Consider the following 20,154-nt stretch of genomic DNA (forward strand, 5'->3'; position numbering starts at 1 on the left):
AAATACATATGTAATGAGACCTGCCACAAAAATAAACATGCCTCTGCATTTCAGTCACTAAATTGACACCGTGTGTTTCCTGTAAATACTGACAGTAGTTTATCTTTTGTTTATTTGTTTTTTCATTGTCAAAAGAGATTTTCCACCGGCTTACAAACAGACCATTTCTAAATCTGACTCCAATTTCATGTGTTTTCTTTGACTGGATATTGACCATGCAAGACTATAAACAGTACCAAAAAAAAAAAAAAGAAAACCTAAATCATTTCAAGGATTTCATACCAGAAAATATATCCATGTCAGACAAATTCTTTGTTTCACCGGCAGCTGAACGTTTCAGGCTTAAATACACATTTAAGGAATTACTCCTTTATGTGCTGTGTGATTTCATTTGTCTGTACACAAAACACTGTATGCAAAAGTAAAATCACCTCTCCTATGGAAGAAAGAAATCATTGTGGAAAGGTTGATGGATATCACATCACATCAATATCAATAAATGCATAAGAAAAGTGTCTTCTCAGGCTTTTTTAATTCTGTAAAGTACAGAAAAATCCCAGTTTAGTAGGCTATGCATTTGATCTTATGTGTATTCATTCCTACAGGCCGTGCCAAACCATCATTAACTTGCAGAAAGCCAAGAAGATGAAAATTTCCGGCACTTAAATGAAAAAAATAGCTGCAAGTGAGTATTTCTCACATTAATCATTCCTTTAGACAAACAGGGAGATCGCTTTACCCTGATTATTTATTGATTACACATTCCTGCAATGACTTTGCATCCAAACTAATTAGAGTGACCCCTCACTTATGATCCAATAAAATGCAGTCTCTCTCTCTGAGCACAAGACTAAGCCTCAATAAGGACTTCGTTCTTTAATGAATGGACCTGTGCATACAGTATGAGTCCAGACATTTGAAGACACAGAGGAGATTAAAAAAAACACACAACAGGAGGTCCGCTGCCTTTTTGGCATGGCGCTTTTTATTAATTGCAAAACTTTGTGCAAGTTTTAAAAAAATCAGTATTCCTACAACTTTTAGTTAAAAGAAAAAGAAACATGACTTAGAATAAGAAGCGGAATGACATCATGTTTTAGTATGTCTGATCGTGATTGCTTTAATATCTGGATTTTACTTGAGCTCAGTCCACGCTGTGTGTTCGCCATGTTTTAGTGCAATTCATTCACCAAAGTGAAACAAAAACACACACCCACTAAAGTCACAGTAGTCTTTGCTGCTGTATGAGAGCTCAATATTGACTCACAGAGTCAGAAACAAGAGAACTACACTGTAGTGCCCTTAAATCAATAATATACATAGACCAGCAGAGCAGAATGAACTGAAAATGATGAGTAGGGATTTCATGGGGTTTTGGCACCATGCTTTAGCAATTATTTAATCAGCGTTTGTACATAAAAATAAATTGACTCGCAACGTTTCCATTGTTATTACTGCTGCTGGCAGATGGCCACACAGAAGGGCTCTAGTCTGTATGCAAGAGAGTTGCTTTGAGGTAACTTAAGATTAGAGCATAATGGATGAAAGAAAGTCATATATTGATCTTGGATACATTTTAAGATGATTCTATCTTCATAATATTGGAGGTTTACTTTGACATTTCCAGCAATTTGTGACCCTGCTGTCTTTTTTTCTCTCTTTTTTTCCATAAACTAATATAATTGGCTGTTCAAAGTGCTTCATATTTAAGATACAAATTGCTATTAAAATTTTCATTAATATTGATTTCTTTCTTTCTTTTTTTTTTTTTTTTTAGTTAATCACTTACCAAAGAAGCAATAGATGATTCCAAAGAGGCAGCACATGGAGCAGACCACAGAGGGCACAATCTCATATCTCCTCTCTATCTCCTGGTCACACCTCAGCCCCACCTCAGCCAAGCCAAACAGCTGGCTTGTGGAAGTCATGGTGGATAAAGTGGAGGCGACGGAGTCTAAAGGAGAGAAGAGGGTAGGGGGAAGGGATGGAGGGGGTTTGTAGGAATTTCTGGATCAGTGGGCCTCACCCACGGAGACGTGTCTAAGGGCGGGACAGAAAAAAAGAATGATGGAAAGAGAGGGCAACAGTGAGAAGGGATGAGGAAAAGAAAGAGAGAATTATTATTGATTGTTCATTTTAAGTGCTCAGCTCTGAGTGCTGACTATACACTAAGCATGCTCCATATTTCTGAAAAAAGAAACATCTCAGCATAACCATGAGTACTGCTGCAGATAAAATGCAATTCAGCCACTATCATTCACTTGGCTGTACAGTATAGAGGTGCAACATATTGCTGCCAACAGTTTGGAAGTTCGACCAGTTGCAGGAGCTATGCAACACACACACACATATTCTAGTTGTTGCCATGGAAAAAACAACAGAATGAATTTGCATAAATTTGCATGGCGTGGGAAATTTGCGACACAAGTAAGAGGCTGTTTGTAGACCTCTTATTTGTACCCCAGAGCTAAGGTTTACGAAACGATTAATGTAAAAACCCCTTAATAATTTCACATCAGTGCTTGTGCCTGCACTCTGCCACTGATCTGTTCACTCACTGAAATATTACATTAACTCTTCTCTAAAACCATTCATTCTGCAAACATTTCACATGACCTAAAAGAACAAATATTCCTTGTTTTCAACAAATACTCTGTGTTGTAACTTTTTCAAATATTCTACTGGGCTTTTAAATCATTTACCCAGGTTAAGAAGCAGGAGAATAGACCTATCCTGTAACACCTAAATCTAAAATTAGTATTTTAAGTAACCAAATTTATGATTTAATGAAAATAAAGATTTTTGGTAGATTTAGGTATATATTTCTCTGACATAGAAAAACAAGCTGATAATTCACAAAGTCCATACTTCAGTATAGCAATATAGTGTTGAATAAAATAGAATAGAAAGCCTGTGTTGTGACTGTACTGAGTGAAACCAGAATATAATGACAATATTAGGATACTACTCCTGATTAAATAAAGTAATAAACACATATAAATAGATATTTTAAAAAAATAAGCATAATTCATATGCGAGTATAGAAAAGCATAGATTTTGGCGGACAAAAATTAATGCACAATTAAGTATAGATAACTAAATCCAAAGTTCAATGACTAATGTAAAAGCAAGGTTATATTGTACTAGTAAATCAGTGTTATTACTATGTATATTACTATACATAGTATAGTATATAGTGGTTATCACTGTTGCCTCACAGGAAGAAGGTCCTGGGCCTTTAATACTTTCTGTGTGGACTCTGCATGTTCTCCTTGTGCCTGTGTGGGTTCTTTCTGGGTACTGGGACCCTCCCAAAGTCCAAAGACATGGTTACGATTCTAAAGTGGCTCTAGATGTGAATATGAGTGTGAATGCCTGTCTATCTCTTTGTGTTAGCCCCACTACAGACTGATGAGCCGTCCCCTTCTCTCCTGCTGTCATAGCTGGGATAGGCGAGGCGGATAAGCAGAAGAAGATGGGTGGCTATGTGTAATTGACTTTAATTTGTAAATACACAGGGTAGATGATGCATTGGATGCTCTTAATATTATGTTATGAGAAGCTATTAAGTTCACAGTTTGCTTTCTAGGAGATGTGCTTTTGCATAATGCACCATATTCTAGTGCTGATAACACGGTCTCCTAGATAACTTCATTCTTAATGAATCTTCTTTGTGCCACAAAAACACACAAGGAGATCAGCTCCATCTGGTGTCAAATACACGCTGTTCAGAAACTCCTTTGTCATATGTTTCTTCAAGCGATTGCGGGCTTTTGTAGGATTAAAATATGCATGACTTCCACTTTGGTCTTTTTAGAAGCATTTCTGCTATCAGGTGATAAACTGATCAAAGTTAGTTATGTTTCACAGACTTTAAGCAAAGTTAGTTGAGGGGAATGTCAGTCAATTACAGTGTCAAACTCTGGCCTGACATAGTAGCATATAGAACATTCCAGTTTCAGAAATAAAAAGTAGCACTGAGGCATTTTCTAAAAGCCCATTTCAAATCAATTTTGAAAAGAAAGGAAAAAAGAAACATACAGTTGCAGTGTAAAGCGTGAGATTCATGGATCATTGACTCGCGCTGTTAGCCAAACACCCACATAGAGCTCCACACTTATTCAGGCACCAAACCCCAATGGTTTAATTTCCAGCTGAGACGCAAATTAAGACCTACTAAGACACACTCAACTGTGGATACATTTAAAGGAAGCATTATTGGACTATTTTACTGTGCATTGTCGTTATTTCACGAAAGGATGGCTGCAGTAGTTTATCAAGCTGTTCAAACACTTTCTAAAGCAATTCAGGCACTTTCTAAAGCTGTTCTTCACACAGATTGTTGCTTTTCAGCTGTGTCCACTGACCATATGTGAATTCATGTCATCTTGGTCAGAATCTGCAAATCTTAAGCTTTTTGTCAAATAAAGTCCCAGACTTACTAAAAGACTTAAAAAACGATACACTGTCATACATTAAAATGTAAATCCTGTACAAATGGGAACTATTTGTTCTACATTCTCTGTACTGGTGGAACTGAGGAGACTTAAATTATTTTACTGTGTGTTATATTGGCCTAGGTACAGTAGTTCAGTAGTTCTGCTACCAGTGCACATCAGTGTAATGGAGTCTGCTCTCTTTATAGTCTCCTAGGGATGCATGCTAAATTTTAAGTTCTGTTACTCTGGATTCTTCACCTTTTTAAGGCATTATCCTTCAGTTCAACTCTCCTGTCATATGCAAGCATGGACGACATACTCACACACGCTCTGCCTATCCTGGCTTTATATTTAAAAGAATGCACACATGTATGCAAATGTAACCTGGGCACATACACATTCATATTACGCCTGATTACACAGGAAAAGTAAGCCCGTGCTCTTTAGTAATGAATTAGCGGGTGATGATGATGCACTGTGGCAAGCAGACTCAACTACATGCACGCACAAGGTGATGTTTAGCATCTTAACACGTCTGGAGTGCACAGTCGGCCTGCTTTTCGACGTTTTACGCTATGACATTATGTATTGTAGGAAAGAAGTACGACACAGAAAAAAGACATCGCTAGAAATGAAAATGGAATAAAATTTCAATCTGGATTAAATGTTACTTGTAAATATTAAGTCTCACCGCCTGCAGTGAAAATAAGATAAAGAGCATATTAGCCCTTCATCTTGTGGCTCGCTAGAGCAGGAAGAATTCAGTGGTAAGCAGATGTCAGTCTGACATGTAGTCTTATTGAACAGAACAAGAATAAGAACACACCATCAGCAGTGAAAAAGCAACATTCTTGTTCAATAAGCGACTGCATAACTATGATGGAAGGAAGAAAGGGGTGGGCCAAGTGAAAAGGAAAAAATCTGCAGTAAAGCTCATACATATATACACACTGGCACTGTAATGGAATCTTAATGTAAAACTTAGTAACTAAAGGGTGGTGAGGTTCATAAAGTTAAGGAAAAGCTTCTAGAAAGTTATCTGGTTGGCCACATTCTAAGGTTTAAAGTAAAAAAAAATGTAATAACATGCATGCTCAATATTGCAAACTTGAAAGAATTAAGCAAGGGCATAATACTGCCAATGCTGCACAAGCCTATAAATTATTCAAAACAGGAAATGTTTAGGAAAGCTTAATCTTGACTTTTCATTCTAAAAGAGAAATATTTACCCTATTCCTTGCTAACAAATCATTAAAGAAATCCTGACATCCTGAGCTTCAGTTTCAAACCAAAAGAAAAACTGTACTGTTTTACATTCTGTGCAGAGTTGGTAAAAAAAAAAAAAAAACCTGAGAAGCAAATGGAAGACTTTCACTTCATAATTGCCTCCACTCCAGTGGTGAAACAGATTGTGAATGCTGCAGCTTAGTTACACCACAGGCTCTCTGAGTCAGGAGGAAGACCCAACTGAGTATTCATGACAATGGACTCTACCGCAATGCCAAAAAGAATAAGAACATAGTGAAATCTAAAGCTGTCCTTTACTTCTTATTCTGAATCAGAACCCTGTCTACAGTTCTAACTACATAAAACGTTGTTGTTTTTGTGCATTTGGTGATTGTTTGCTCTTTATCACATTTGCCAAAAATCTGATAAAGTAAAACTGATTAGTTTGTCAGGTCTGTCTGGAATTCAATTCTTCTCCTTGCACGCATCCAATATTACAGATGGAGACAAAAATGAAGTACTTTGCTGCTCAAAGACACATAAATTCTTGGATGACATGGTGCGTTGCTTAGATACACATTGGTTGCTAACAAGCATGCTAAGCCTGGACTGTTGACACCCCCACAGTCACAAGGAGACATCAGGGAGATACTGTCGCACAACTAGTCGGATTCCAATGAGTTCTAAAATGTCTCCATCTAATGATTATTTACAAAGCTCACACAGATCAAAACAGGAGGAAAATGGTAGGGTTTGAGTACCATCCTTTTATCCAAAGCACTGTTCTAATGTTTAATTTCATATCAGGCTGGTAAATTACATAAATCTTCCATTAACACAACAGCAATCATCCAGCAACCATCCAGTTTCATCCTCAGGTCTGTTTCACTGGGTGATGACTTAGTCCATTAACATTCAGCGGTGACCTGTTGCCCTGCACCAGCAGAGAAATAGTTGATTAGAAAATAGCCCACCAATAAGGTCAGAACGGGGAAGAGTAAAAACAGCATATTATGCAACAATGTCACGTCCTGTCTGTTGCTATAACAACCAGCAGCGGTACAAGGACCCCGCAAATGGGACAGGGAGCTCGTCTCCAAGGGAATGTGCATTTTAAGAGCCAATCAGTGATGGTTTCTTTGAGGCTCCTGGCAACAGAAAGTCCCGACCTTTGACCCTATTCAGCTCCTCTTTAGAATTCACCCACATAGTAGGACATCCTCTGAACCGAATGCTAGATCAACAGGAGTGTATTATGGCCTCAACAGCCATTTCCTTGAAGCTCTATATGAGAACATTTTTTACCTCTGGTACTGACATAGATCGAGAGGTGATGTAATATCCTGTCTATTGATCACTCTGTTCACAAGAACTACTTCAACAATCATAATTATGAATGGATATAAAATACTGCTTGGATATTCAGTGTACCCATGGGACAAATTCTTATGACATCTGCGACCTTCAGCTTTTCACCCAGAGCCTCAGGCCAATGTAACTGAGTTTGTCCAGTGCTTTTGTTTACTACAGAGAATAGTATGGGGTTTCTCTGTATTATTGTAGGGTCTTTACCTTACAATATAAAGCTCCTTGAGGCGACTGTTGTTGTTTCCCTAATACATCAGCAATAAAGCTGACACATGTGGCAGATGTTATGTATCACTTAGCATTGTGTTTATTTTTTTAGGATAATGGAGAAAAACAATAAAAAATGAGGATATAGATCAGACAGATCATAATACTGCACAGAGAGGTTTTACATGTAAAGTCTAGAGAGAAACCAAACAAACCTTTTTAGACACAGGATCTGTGACATTGATTTTATCCGAGTTCATTAAGTGAGTTCATTTTTTACTTCAGTGTACCTCACATGTGCTCATTCAACCACATTATGGTGGCGGAAAGGGAGAAGGTAAGCATGCCATGTTTACTTTATAGATGTGACTGGACTGAAGAGTAAAGAGGGGCTTTGTATTTTGCTGAGTCTGTACAATTTTAACAAGTTTGAAAGTCAATATTTGGTATAGCTAGTATTATTCTCTAACACTCCTAGGCAAAGCTTCTTGTAATTTCTTACAAGAAATTATTAGTCCTCAGGAATAGTTCTCCAGGCTTCTTGAAGGCTCTTTTTCGGATGTCGGCTGACTTTTGTTTCGTTTTCTGTCAAAACAATCCCACGGTGCTTTAATAATGTTGAGGTCCGGGCTCTGGGGATCCAATCCATAGCTGATATTGTTTCACTGTGTGTTTTTCTATCCAGGTATGCATTTACTGCATTGACAATTTGAACCAAAAAATTTAAATAAGGATTCTTTACTCCATAACAGCAGTTGTTGCTAATTTTGAGTTTAGATCTTGTGTAATTTGGCATACTTTTGCATTTTCTCTCACTGTTTCCCTTCCATAAGAATGACTTCTTAACAGTCACCCTTCTACTGAGGTCATTTCTGATGAAGCTCTGGGTCATGTGTCAAGTATTTGCTGAAATTTTCCTCTTTTTTAACGACATGCCTTTCAGATACATCTGATGTAGACAGTTTGTTGGCCTTCCACTTCTTCTCTAAGGACACACTGCACACTGTGCCAAGCTTTGCCAAGTTTTCAGCTAACAGCTCTTTCAGAATCGTCTTGTTGGTGCACAAATGCTATTTTCTGCCTGTCAAACCGTGTTATCTTTGGCATTCAATAAAATAAATGGGAACAAATTATGTTTTTGTAACAGGCGGCTAGTAACAAGGTGTCTAAAGGTACAATTTAAAATAGATTCTTTGCTAAGTTTTCTGTGTAGACAAAACACAGGTTCATCCCTTTACTGAGGTGCATTTTTTATTGCTTGAATGATTTCTAAGGTCAGTGCTCAGAGGCATATAAAAAAAAGTCCACGAATTGACTGAGAATTAGTGAAAAAGCAATGTCCAAAGAAAAACTTTGAAAGACTTTTGAAAGAAAGCCTGGGGAACTGTTGCTCAAGACAACTTTAAAATGACAAGAAAATCTGTCTCCCTGGTAGCAAAATATAATTACTTTTTGCACAACACTTTAATGCGCAGGTTTTCTTATTACAACACGGAGCAACACATGTTTGTTCAGTCTAAAAAAAAATCTGTTTCTTTTTAGTGACCTAAGTTACTCACATTGCACGACAGTTAAACATAAAGCCAGCTCAATCTAAATGTTTAGTTGTTAACCTTAAAGGAAAACTTCTGTTTAAAAAAGGAGCCCTAAATCAAACCAGAGAACCCCTTGACACAATACACATGATGATTTGCTCCACTATATCCTTGCTTGCATTCTTCTGTCAGACTGAAAATAACAGGCCAATAATGTTAGGACACATATCAAAACCGCTGGCAGCGTAATAACCTTTCTGCTTGTTGATGCGCTCCCTGCTGGAGTTCTGCTACTGTTCCTCCTTCCTCCAAATGAGATGATAGTCTAAGGTCACAGATCAAATCTGAACACTGCTGGCACTGTAATAAGTGTTTTATGATTTGTTCTGCTACATGCCAGCTTGTATCTCTGGCCCCAAAACTGTGCAAGCTTTTTACAGTGAGGTGTGACTTCACTTCTGCGAGTGTGTTGACTTTTCTGTTCTCAAGATCTTTGATGCAGAAACAGTATACATGCTTTAAAAGAAACATTTTATATAAAAAAGCTCAAGCAAAAATATTTCACACCTGTACATTATCACGTCAAAAACAAAAACAAAGTATATAAGTACAGTAAATATTGTAAAACCCGTATTGTATAGAAATTCAGAGGAATTGCGTAGTTTGTTTCAGCCTCTGCCGCCGACATGAGAGTGTGTGAGTGTTTGCAAGTGTAAAGCTTTTTCTCCCTAAACCTGCTGCTAGATAAATTATATTTTCTAATCTTCTGTAGATATGGGCAAACTGACAGGGAGAAAAAGATGAAGGGTTTGAAATAGTTTGTGTCTGTGTGTGTTTCTAGTTTTGTGTGTATATGCGCGTCAGCATGAATATTTCAGAGGCCCCTAACTGAGCGCTGGCGACGGAGCATCACCAGAACGAGGACACGCTGCTCTTCAGGGTTGGGGATTGCAAAGGCCGGACAGAGAAAGAGAGAGGGAGAGGGAGGGGGGAAATTACACAGAGAAAGAGCGCAACATAAAACAGCAAGGCCACACAGACACACACACACACACCAAATTTCAAGAACAAGAATATGTTTGGAGGTGGGAACAACTGTGAAATTCATCCTATTATCACATGTGTTTATGGGAGACTTCAGTGTTAAAAAGGAAAACAGTGGATATAACTTAAAGAAGAAGAAAGAAAGAAATCTAGACTTTCCAACAACACATCCAGCCTATGCCAAGGAAATAAAGCAAACAATATGTATGGTTAAGGCCGTGGAGAAAAAGGGATTCACACTGGCAAAATGCACAGTGTATTTACAAAATAGTGAGCAAATATGTTTTGCATTATGCTCATTAATATTAGAAAAACAGCCCCTTTTTACATCCAGGCACGCAGACAAGTTTTTGTTTCATTTGTCGAGGGTTTAAAATATTTGCCTCTGAGATCTTTGACTCAACTCCAAAAAACACTGCTGTCATTACTCTGGATAATAAAAAGACCACACTGTGAAAATATTCACTTTAACTACTTCCTACAGGGGGAAAAAAAAATTCTAGAAAACTCTTGACAGTGTGTTGCAAAAAGACTGTCGAGAGTACAAAGGAACAACCTGTTTCTGTAAAGTGATGATACTGTCAAATTTTTTAAAATGTTGCTTTCTGGTGTTACAGCTCAGACGTGCATCGACTGGTATTGTGCTTGACAGCAAAAATCTTCAAATGCAAAGTGTATATTTGATAAGAGGGGCACCTCAATTTCAACTTTATACTTCATATTTATTTTGTGTAATAATATGTTGGGCATATTTACATATTACAGCTTTTTGTAATATATTGTATTATTTAATGTGGAACTTTAACTTCTTTGGACCACATAATTTCCTCTGGGAATCATAAAGTATTCTGATTTTGATTCTAATGACTCTGATGCTAAAAATCACAGCTAACCAAACTTAATGTGCCTTTAAAATGTGAAATATTGCTGTGTGAGTGTTTACATGCATAATTGTCCTCCGTAACCCTGAGTTACTGACAGGTTAATGTTGTGCATGTCGCCTGTGTAGTCAAACCTTTTGTTTCAGAAGGTTTACCTGCAGGTGTGTTACAGTAAATGGGAATGACATTCAGTGAGCTGTAGTTCAGTAGGTTAAAGCGGGATGAAGATTTAGTCTGGTTAGTTTACGGTAAACCTTCCTAACAATATTAAAGGTATTACTGACATATCAAGCTTGCTCCCTGGTGAGGTTGACAAGATACTACAGAGGATCACCGGACAGTGGCGAAAGTAGATGGTGAACATTTCAGATGTTGATAAGGTCAAATATTGATGGACTTTTACATTATTATTGAAGGTTAAACTGGTATAGTTGTTTTACTGGCATATTGGAGAACTCAAAGTAAACACTTCTTGATCTATCGCTCATAGAGCCATGGGTACATTAATTACGTCTCAAAACATAACAATCTTTGTTTACAGGCTGACATAAATTGATCAGCCACATTAAAACCATCTGCTTAATTCTTTGTGTCTCCCTCATGCAATCAAAATATCTCTGACCCATCAGGGAATAAACAGAGGGTCTCCATGGGTGTCCTGTTGTGTCTGGCACAGGGGTGTTGGATAATTTGAGTCTGTAGGTTGGCTGGGTGGGGCCTCCATGGATCATGGTTATTACGTGATCTGACTGAAATCTGTGAGTCTGGAAGCCGAACCAGTGCTTGAGGCTCTTTGCTGAGTTCCTCGAGTTGTTCCTGAACAGGTTTTGCATTGTGGCTGTCATGCTGGTGGAGGGATCAGACGCTGTCATTGCCACAATGCAACAGTGTTTAGGTGGGTGGCAAATGTCAAAAATATTATCCACATGAACGCCATGAAAGAAAGCTTCCCAGCAGAATGCTGCACTGTAACAGGATAATCAGTGTTATTCACTCCACTTGTCATGGTTTTAATGTGGGTGAATATTTGTATATTTGCACACACCTAGGTAAGACTTTCAAGCTGTCTGCTTTTCTTTTCATCTCATATTTCTGTCTGACTATTTATGATATTTTGATTCAGAAAAACAGCCACGTCATGGTTACTATTTATCCGCGTCTTCACACTTCTGTTCTGTTTTTAGTGAAAAGAGAAAGGGACAGCGTTCGTGTGCATGTGACAGGATGACTGTTTCCATCTAGTCCATCTGTCACCAAAAAGACTACTACTGTGCGTGTGTGTATGTGCGTTTGTGTGTGTGTGTCTATGTGTGCGAGGAATCTGGCTAGTTTGTGAAAGACATATAGCATTATGCTCCAGTCTAACACCTGCTCTCATTAAAGAGTGCTGTAGAAAAAAAGAGACACTGAAATTACTTTTCTTCAGCTCACCTCTGACATGAAAGGTACAATTATTGCTGTTCAACCATTATGAAAGCATAGTGGTCTTTATTTCAATAAGGAGGTTAGCAGCAATGTGACAGCTTTGTCAGCGCCGTCTTTAAAGAAAAGGCAGTACGTGTGCCTTGGTGACCTTTGTCATGCAGAGCTGGGCGTTACACTGTGATTATAAGGTATGACAATGATGTGCCAATTGCACTAGTTCCTACAGTGGTAATGACAAAGTGCTGAGCTGCTCTTTGATATCACCAGGACATTTCTCAATGGCTTGAGGGTGGCTGTAGCCTGCTAGGAACAGCTAACTTGACCACTGACAACATAGCATAATCTGCACATCAGATGACACTATCTCCCACCAGCATTACTGCCACTTGCATCTATCTGCATATCGGCAATGCGCACAACATCTGCCTGATTTTCGACAGATAACAGTTAGAAAAGTTGCCCGGTGAAACAGTTAATAGATAAGGAAAGGGGGAGTATAGAGGGAAAATGAAAAGAGAAAGGCACTTGGCTCAGCAGCTAAATGCAGCTAAAACCAGCCACAATCAGAGTCAAAGAGTCAAAAACACTCCACGGACACATATGCATGCATACATGCATGCCCATTTTAAATTGTATGTACAAAGTGCATGTGAATGTGTGAAGTTCTTTGAACCTTTAGACAGTTCAGTGCTTGAATATAGTCATCTTTTATTTTTATTCATTTGTATTGTTGATGATAGTTGCTGACACCTGAATTTCAATTTCAAAGACTTTCTCTGGCATATCCGTAGTGGCCACGAGTGGTCTGGGATAAAACTGATCTCATGAACTGTTACTTCATTTCACTCCTTAACAGAAATCTCAAGCACTGAAGCTCAAATGTCTGAATATTTATCGATGATCGAGCTCTCTCTCTCTCTCTCGCTCTCTCACTCTCCGTATATATATGGACCTCAGAGAGTTCTAATTTATTTCCATCTATCAATCCATTTACGTTTAAACTACATCATGGACAACATGTTTAGCTAAAAAAAATTCAATTTACAAAGCTTAAAAATGTCTCATTACCATAGTAAATATGGCAAATAAGGAAGTAAAATGTTGTTCTAAAAGAACAGTCATAACAAAGTACAGCTCATTCAATGAACAGTGCATTGTTATTGCTAGAAGAAATTAACGACACAATTTCCTATTTACTTCTGTTCTAGCGAAAACAAAACTCAAGGCTATTTCAATGCCAGTTTGAGTTGCATCATTGTACTATTAAACTTTTTTGTAACAAAAACAAGGATTTAAATAGCTTTCATTGCTTGCTTATCTTCCTCGCCTTCACCCAGATCTCCCCTTTTCTCATTCATTTCCCTTGCCTTTTTTATATTTGATTGTTTTGTTTTTTTTCTAAAGTACACGCAGAAATAAAAAAAAAACAGTGTTGGCTGGGATTATTTGGTTGCTGAGGTTTAAATGCATTAGAGTGATCTGTATGTGAGCTGTGAAGCATTCTCCTCACACTCCTGCTTTCTCCATTTGAGCTACAAGTCTATTGAAATGTCTGAGTGACCTATAAACCCCTAAAACACAAAGGCAACAAAGTGCGTTCTTCATTTTAGATGTAATATCATGGTTTCTACCCAACCAGTATACCATCTATCTACTTTGGACCTTGCACGTGTACCACAGGCAGCCTTACAGCATTTAAAGTGAAGCGATCTTAGGAGTGAGCGTGCATTTATATTACTTATGTTGTGTGCACATAAATCTGTTGTGGGGACCTCCTCCCTTTGGCGACAAAGAGAAAGTCCCTGTAAAGTTAATCATTAAGTGTGTGCGTGCGCATGTCTGAAGCATGTGTATGTGTTTGGTGTCTCGGTGTGTCTGTATGCTAGCGGCCTCAGCACTGATCCCTGTGTAAGCCTTGGTCATCGCTTGTGGCCTGAAGGTGAGGTGACAGGGGAGTAAAGAGGCTTTCATCAGATTACAGCTCATTCTCTGTCTTTCACCATCTCTCTTTCCAGCATCATTTGTCTTACTGCTGCTTTCAACTACTTTACTCCTTCTCTCTCTCTTTCTCTCCTGCCGAACACAAGACCTACTTTAAGCCACAGTGTTAAAATTCCTCTTCAATCCCTCATGGATTCATTTGTCTTTGCCCAAATGTCCCAAATGAGCTGATGTATGACTACATATCACAATGCACGCTAACAATCCACAAAAAGGAGAATTTGCACTGCAATGCCTTTTCACATATATTTATGCAAACTCTTAGTCTTCTAAGAGTCCATCAGGTCAACCCGTTTGACTCTCAGTGTTTAGCTGCAAAATATAGACATTTCCATTGTAAATGTAGTCTTAAAATACTGGGTTATGAGATGAAACCAGAAAGCTACTGATACCAAAATCCTTGTCCCTTCCTTACATATTAAGATTAAAAGTTAAGATATCTGTTTATAACAACTGACAAACAGCCTTTTTCCTGTTTACACATCAGTTAGACATTGAGTCACTTTTGCATAAACAGCCATATTATAGGTTACTTAACAAAGTCCAAACACCAATTTCCTTTGAGTTTTGATTTGTCTTAGTCTGCCAATTGATGATGGGCATACAGTGCATTTATCTTAAGTTAATTGTTGAAATCAGCTGCCAACTGTTGCAAAGTGGCTGCCGAGATTGGCAAGACTGAAACGAAACAGTAACAATGTGCCAAAGCAATTTACAAGAAAACACTGCAGAGACAGGTGATCATTCACAAAAGCCCCTTTTTCATTGCTGATGCAAAACCCAAGTGACAATATCCACTATATACATACAGACATTGTGAATAAATGCATTTAATTTATTTCCATGACTGAAAACTAGTGTGGTGATGTGAGCACACAACTGTAGTCTGTGGCACACAGTTTCTCTGTAGAAAGCCTTCTATCTAGCCGTCTTCTATCTCTCCCTGATTCTATTAGCTGGGCTCCTCACACTTCAGTCTCTCTGTAGACCCGTCCTGAATAACTGCATTCAGTTGCAGCACTACTTTCCCTTTACTCTGTTTGTCACCATTTACATTGATAACACCACGTGTGACAAATATCCAACGGCCTCACACATTCTGTGACCAGACTTTAATTTTTAAAAAATATAAGCTCTGGTCAAATACACATACAGTTCTGAATGATGTGCATCCGCATGCACATATATACACAGTTTTTGAAATTCTGTGTGCAGCTACCACATAAATAGTAGCAGATGCAGAGACATGTCTACTTAGATGGTATTAGAAGACCCTTCCAGCTACAAACCAACATGACAGCCAACACACACACACATGCGCGCGCACACACACACACACACGCACACATAAAATGCCACACTGCCTGGGGGCTCTTACATGCTCTGAGTCAGATCTGGTTGGAAATAAAGGCTCTCAACCTGACACTGCCAGCATTATACAGATGGCACATTGATCTCCATACATTTTTTTTTTCATTAAGTGCTCATATCATTTAAATGGTACCCACACCGTGCACTGGTGAGCTGAATGACTCAAATACACATGTGGTGATTACTTTGAAGCAGCATGTGGAAACTGCAGCGTGAAGCACAGCAGTGGCGTGCATTAATGGGATTAGGACTGACTTTAACCTTTCTCTTCCTTCTGCACTTACACTCCTTATCCTGGCTCTTTTAACTCTCCGCCTCTTTCTTTGTTTGCACCATCTCTTTCTTCCTGAAATCACTTGTTCTTATTTCACTGCAGTTTGACAGACAGCATCCTTCTTCACTCTTTCCTCGTTAACTCTCTTTAACCCTGTACGCATCCTGTTAGCTGAATAACAAATATCTCTGAGGCTGCCTGTTGCAGGCTAGCGCTGTCAGACTGAAGGGTCCCTGCAGACTTTTTGTGCTCAGTTTTGAATTTGAGACTTCTTGGCTCATGCTGCACTTACATAATCTGTTGTCAAAGCCGGGTACATAGAGTGCACGGTAACACTGGCAATTCATGAATTATATCTTCTGTATGAATGACAGCCCATATATGGCACTTATCCTCCCCTCAGCAAATTTTATTAGTGCATTTCTAGCTAAGATCTTCCCCAGTGTTGATTAAATTACTGGATGGGGAGGATTTCTTTGTTTGTTTACCTTCCCTGGACTGTTTTTCTTTCAAGAACGGAAATGCACTGGAGTGATAGCGTCATTCAAACTAAAAATCACAGATATTGTGCTATACAAGAAACTTTTATGAGAATTTTCTCATTTTTGCAACCTAATAAGAAAGAAGAAATGAAACAAGGAGACATAAGTGTCCACTTCTTGATAGACGTCTCGTTTTTTCAGCCTGCCAATTTGGCCAGAGTCCTAAGTCTGAAGACTGGTGGGCTTTTTGTTATGGTTACATAACTATCGGGAAAGCGCCATATGGGTTGATCATTCAGTGATTAAAGTGGATTCAAATGGACCTATTGAAGGTATGTGTTTGATTCCCATTGCAGATGGCACAGTTTTGAGTCCCCAGTTTCCTCTTGCCTCTTTGCCATTGCCCCATTATTTAAAACACAGACCAAAGCGGTCCTTTCATGACACTATGATTGAAATCTGATGTCAAGAGCCGACATTATTCCAAACATCAAAGAAGAGCAGATTGAAGTGTAAATAACACCCACTGACCATTGTAACTATGGTGTATAGCATTGGTGCATTTAGAGAAAGTGAATCTGACTGAAAATTGCTGGATGGCAAGTAAAAGAGAGCCATCAGAGAGTCAATGTTAACTGCATTTATTCTGCTTGAAATTGTTATTATACTGTGTAATGCTGTGTTGGAAGACCTACAGGTGCACTGGTGAAGCAGCACTGTTACCAGACTTGTTGAATCCTGAGCTGAATGCAAATGTATGATTGGTAAAACTGAACTCCAGCAAACAGCTCGAGTGCTGAATCCTTGAGCTGTTTGTTTCTCAGAACACGCCTCAAGTTCACCTGTAGTAAGGCAAAAGTTCAGCCATGGAAATGAATCAGAGTCTTATTAAAAGACTTAACAGCTACCAAGGCAAGAAACTCAGTGCTGACACCAGTACACTCTTCAATGCAACATAGCAAACAGTCACTACAGAGCAGCTTCTTAACACCCCCTCCCATAGTATACCTTCACAGCAATCCCAGATTGTGTCCTGTATTCAAACACTGCACAACCTTCAAATCCATCATTTTATCTCAAGGGACCTACAGTGGATGTGCTTTTAGCTTTTCTATTAGCATGCACATTGTAATTTTTCATGCTTGGAAAAGGCCACAGTGTTCCTTATAAGCTGTAATTTTAGAACAGCCAAACTTCAACATAATCACACTCTATTTTACATCCCCTGCAACTCCCGCTCTAGCATTTCACTATTACAGTTCTTGCTTTCTTTTGTTTTGTATTTTTTATGTGAAAGTCTGCTTTTACTCTTTTGTTTATCTCCTCTTGCACCACATTAACAGCTGTGCATACATTCCCCACCACACGTAATTACAACTAAAATATATGGAGAATGAAGCCGATAACTACAGTCTTTATTCTTGAAATTATTCTGTTTCGATCAGTTTAAAATAATTTCGTCTTTTAATAAACACTCGTTGGAGCTGTGACATTTGCAGAACACAACTAGCGAGTTGCACAGACAACGTGTGCATCTTTAACAAAGGAAATAAAGGCTGAGCACTTAACTAGGCTGGGTTGTTGCCTATAATTACTTTTCCTTTGCTCTGGCAAACTACTAATTACGAAGATGTTTCATGTGCTATTACTGTACCCCGGGGCAGAGTAAGGTTATGTAGAAATCCAGTAAGAGATCTGCTCCCTATATGTTTTGTTTCTAGGTTAAATATTGTTAGATAGTGAGTTTGATAGAAAATAGAAAAAGATAGATAGATAGATAGATAGATAGATAGATAGATAGATAGATAGATAGATAGATAGATAGATAGATAGATAGATAGAATGTGAACGCACGTGACTTCCATCGACCCTTCCGATCAATTGTGCTCCTCGTGTTTACATTCTGTCCAATCCAGTTATGCACACTGCTGTTAAATACAGAGTTCAATCTTTCACGTTACTAATTCCCACACATCATGAAGGATTCACATGGCTGTCACTGATATGCGACCTTTGAGGAGCCTCGAAGAGCTCGTGTTTTGTGTAAGAGCACTAAATGTTCCCTTAAGCAGCGGTTTGAAAACAATAGAGGGAAAACAATAGCTTGAGCTGAGGGTCCTCCCTGTGTCTAATTTTCAAAAGCAATTACACTGATTGGCACAATGCCGTGGGCTACACAATTGGCTCTTGGAACCGCTTTAACATTTGGAAACATGGAGGGTTCTTTAATTACACTATTGGTTATTACACTATGTTATTTATGTATTTATTCTTATTACTGTTATTCTTGTGGCACTCTGTGGTTCCATAAAAAACCAATGTGGTATGATAAAATAAAATAACTGCATTTTGTACTGAACAAAGAAAACTCACTCACCTCAGAAATGCAACATATTGGCGTGTTTTCCTTTTGTCATTCTATATTCAAAAGGGGGAAGCATGTGAAAAGAAGAAGAAGAAAAAATCTGTTCTTGACGGTGTGGTCAGCTTAAAAACCCGACATCACGTCTTAATGAAGGGGGTTCGGTCCAAAGCAGGCGAGAAACTCCAGATAAAACCCTGAAGCGAAGATGAAAGAATGCTCAACTCCTCTTTCCTCTCCTCCACTCTTGGCTTCAATTTCTCACTTGCTGCCTGTCTTCCCTTGTCCAGACAGATACGTGGTTCATAGCCAGAGCCTCATGCAATATTAAACACCGATAATGGACCAGCGCATTGTGAAAAATAAATGCAGTCTTACGTTTTTTTTTATTCCATGTTTACATCACGCACCCAATTATCTCCCTCCTAAACGAACAGTATGCGCGCTGCTTCCTTTGTGCTACCCGTCTTTCTCACTCTCAGCGGATTGAACCATTCCCGCAGCACGAGAGGGGGGGAGGTGGATGGGAGCTCTATTCGTGTGATTATATGTGAACGAATGGGTTTGGTGACTCGTGGCCAAATGTTGTTATTGTCGGGGATAAAGAGCCCGGGAGATGGAGTGATGGGAGGGGGAAAGGGAAGAGGAGGAGGAGGAGGAGAAAGTGAGAGAGAAGGAAAGAAGAAGACATTTACTGTAAAGCAGTTTGATGCAAAGGAGGGACAAAAGGGCACATTTTCTCTCTCTCTCCATTTTTTCTCTTTTTTTTAAATTTCTTTTTGCCTGGTATATTATTACATGCAATATGAAATTAAACTGTATAATCGCTCCCTCTGGAACAGCTGCTTCCACACACTAAACCATTTTTCTTGTCATGTGTAAGTAGGATTTCTCCTTAAGCGGGCTCTCATGCTACATTATGCAACCAAGATATAATTACATCTAGTGTAATGGTAGAGAAAACACAAGTGCCGGCCTACTATTTCAATAGCCTTTCATGTTTGCTCTGCTGCCTGTGAGCTCCTTCAGCACCGAAATAGTGTCAGTTCAGAACCTCGGAGAGCTCCGAGCCGGCACCAACAACCAGTGTAAATAAAGGGTTGCACTTTCTAATGGGTGGGTTATTTTTTTTTTGTCTTTCTTTTTTTCTTTTTTTTTTTAAACAAAAAATAAATTTGATTTTTTTTCTAAGCTATAAGTGTACAGCAGGAATATTTTTATAAAGTTTGCCAACTGGTACTATGCTCGGATTATTCTAAATATACCAAGAATAATATTTTGAGTTGCCCGTCTTCGTGAAAGTGGCTAAATTTACACAGTATCAGGCCTTTGCCTTGATTTTAGCAGCCTTTTGTCAAAATCAGACAGCTTAGCGTGAAAGACCTTGCTTCTAGTGGTCTTATGTGGATGTATGTAGCGTGCTGATGGTGCCCCCTCCCGGAGAGAAATCATCATCGTGTCGGAGACGGGAGCCACGCATCTGAACCAGATAAAACCTGATGTAGTCCACGGTTGTTTGCGTTATTGTCATATGATAT

The 20,154-nt window shown here is 38.7% G+C and overlaps 1 protein-coding gene across 1 annotated transcript in view; it reads right to left on the bottom strand.

The window, feature by feature from the left end:
* The window catches only part of tmem198a (transmembrane protein 198a), a 38,109-nt gene extending 18,997 nt beyond the window's left edge, over positions 1-19,112 (bottom strand). Inside the window, exons 1-2 of the mRNA XM_063496649.1 lie at positions 18,632-19,112; positions 1,790-2,040 (exon numbers count right to left, since the gene is read on the bottom strand). Coding sequence (XP_063352719.1) covers positions 1,790-1,928 — 139 coding nt within the window. The 5' untranslated portion in view covers positions 1,929-2,040; positions 18,632-19,112. The remainder of the gene's footprint in view (positions 1-1,789; positions 2,041-18,631) is intronic.
* Between the last annotated feature and the right edge of the window lie 1,042 nt (positions 19,113-20,154).

Source organism: Pelmatolapia mariae, linkage group LG16_19 (genome assembly GCF_036321145.2).
Source record: "Pelmatolapia mariae isolate MD_Pm_ZW linkage group LG16_19, Pm_UMD_F_2, whole genome shotgun sequence".
NCBI lineage: Eukaryota > Metazoa > Chordata > Actinopteri > Cichliformes > Cichlidae > Pelmatolapia > Pelmatolapia mariae.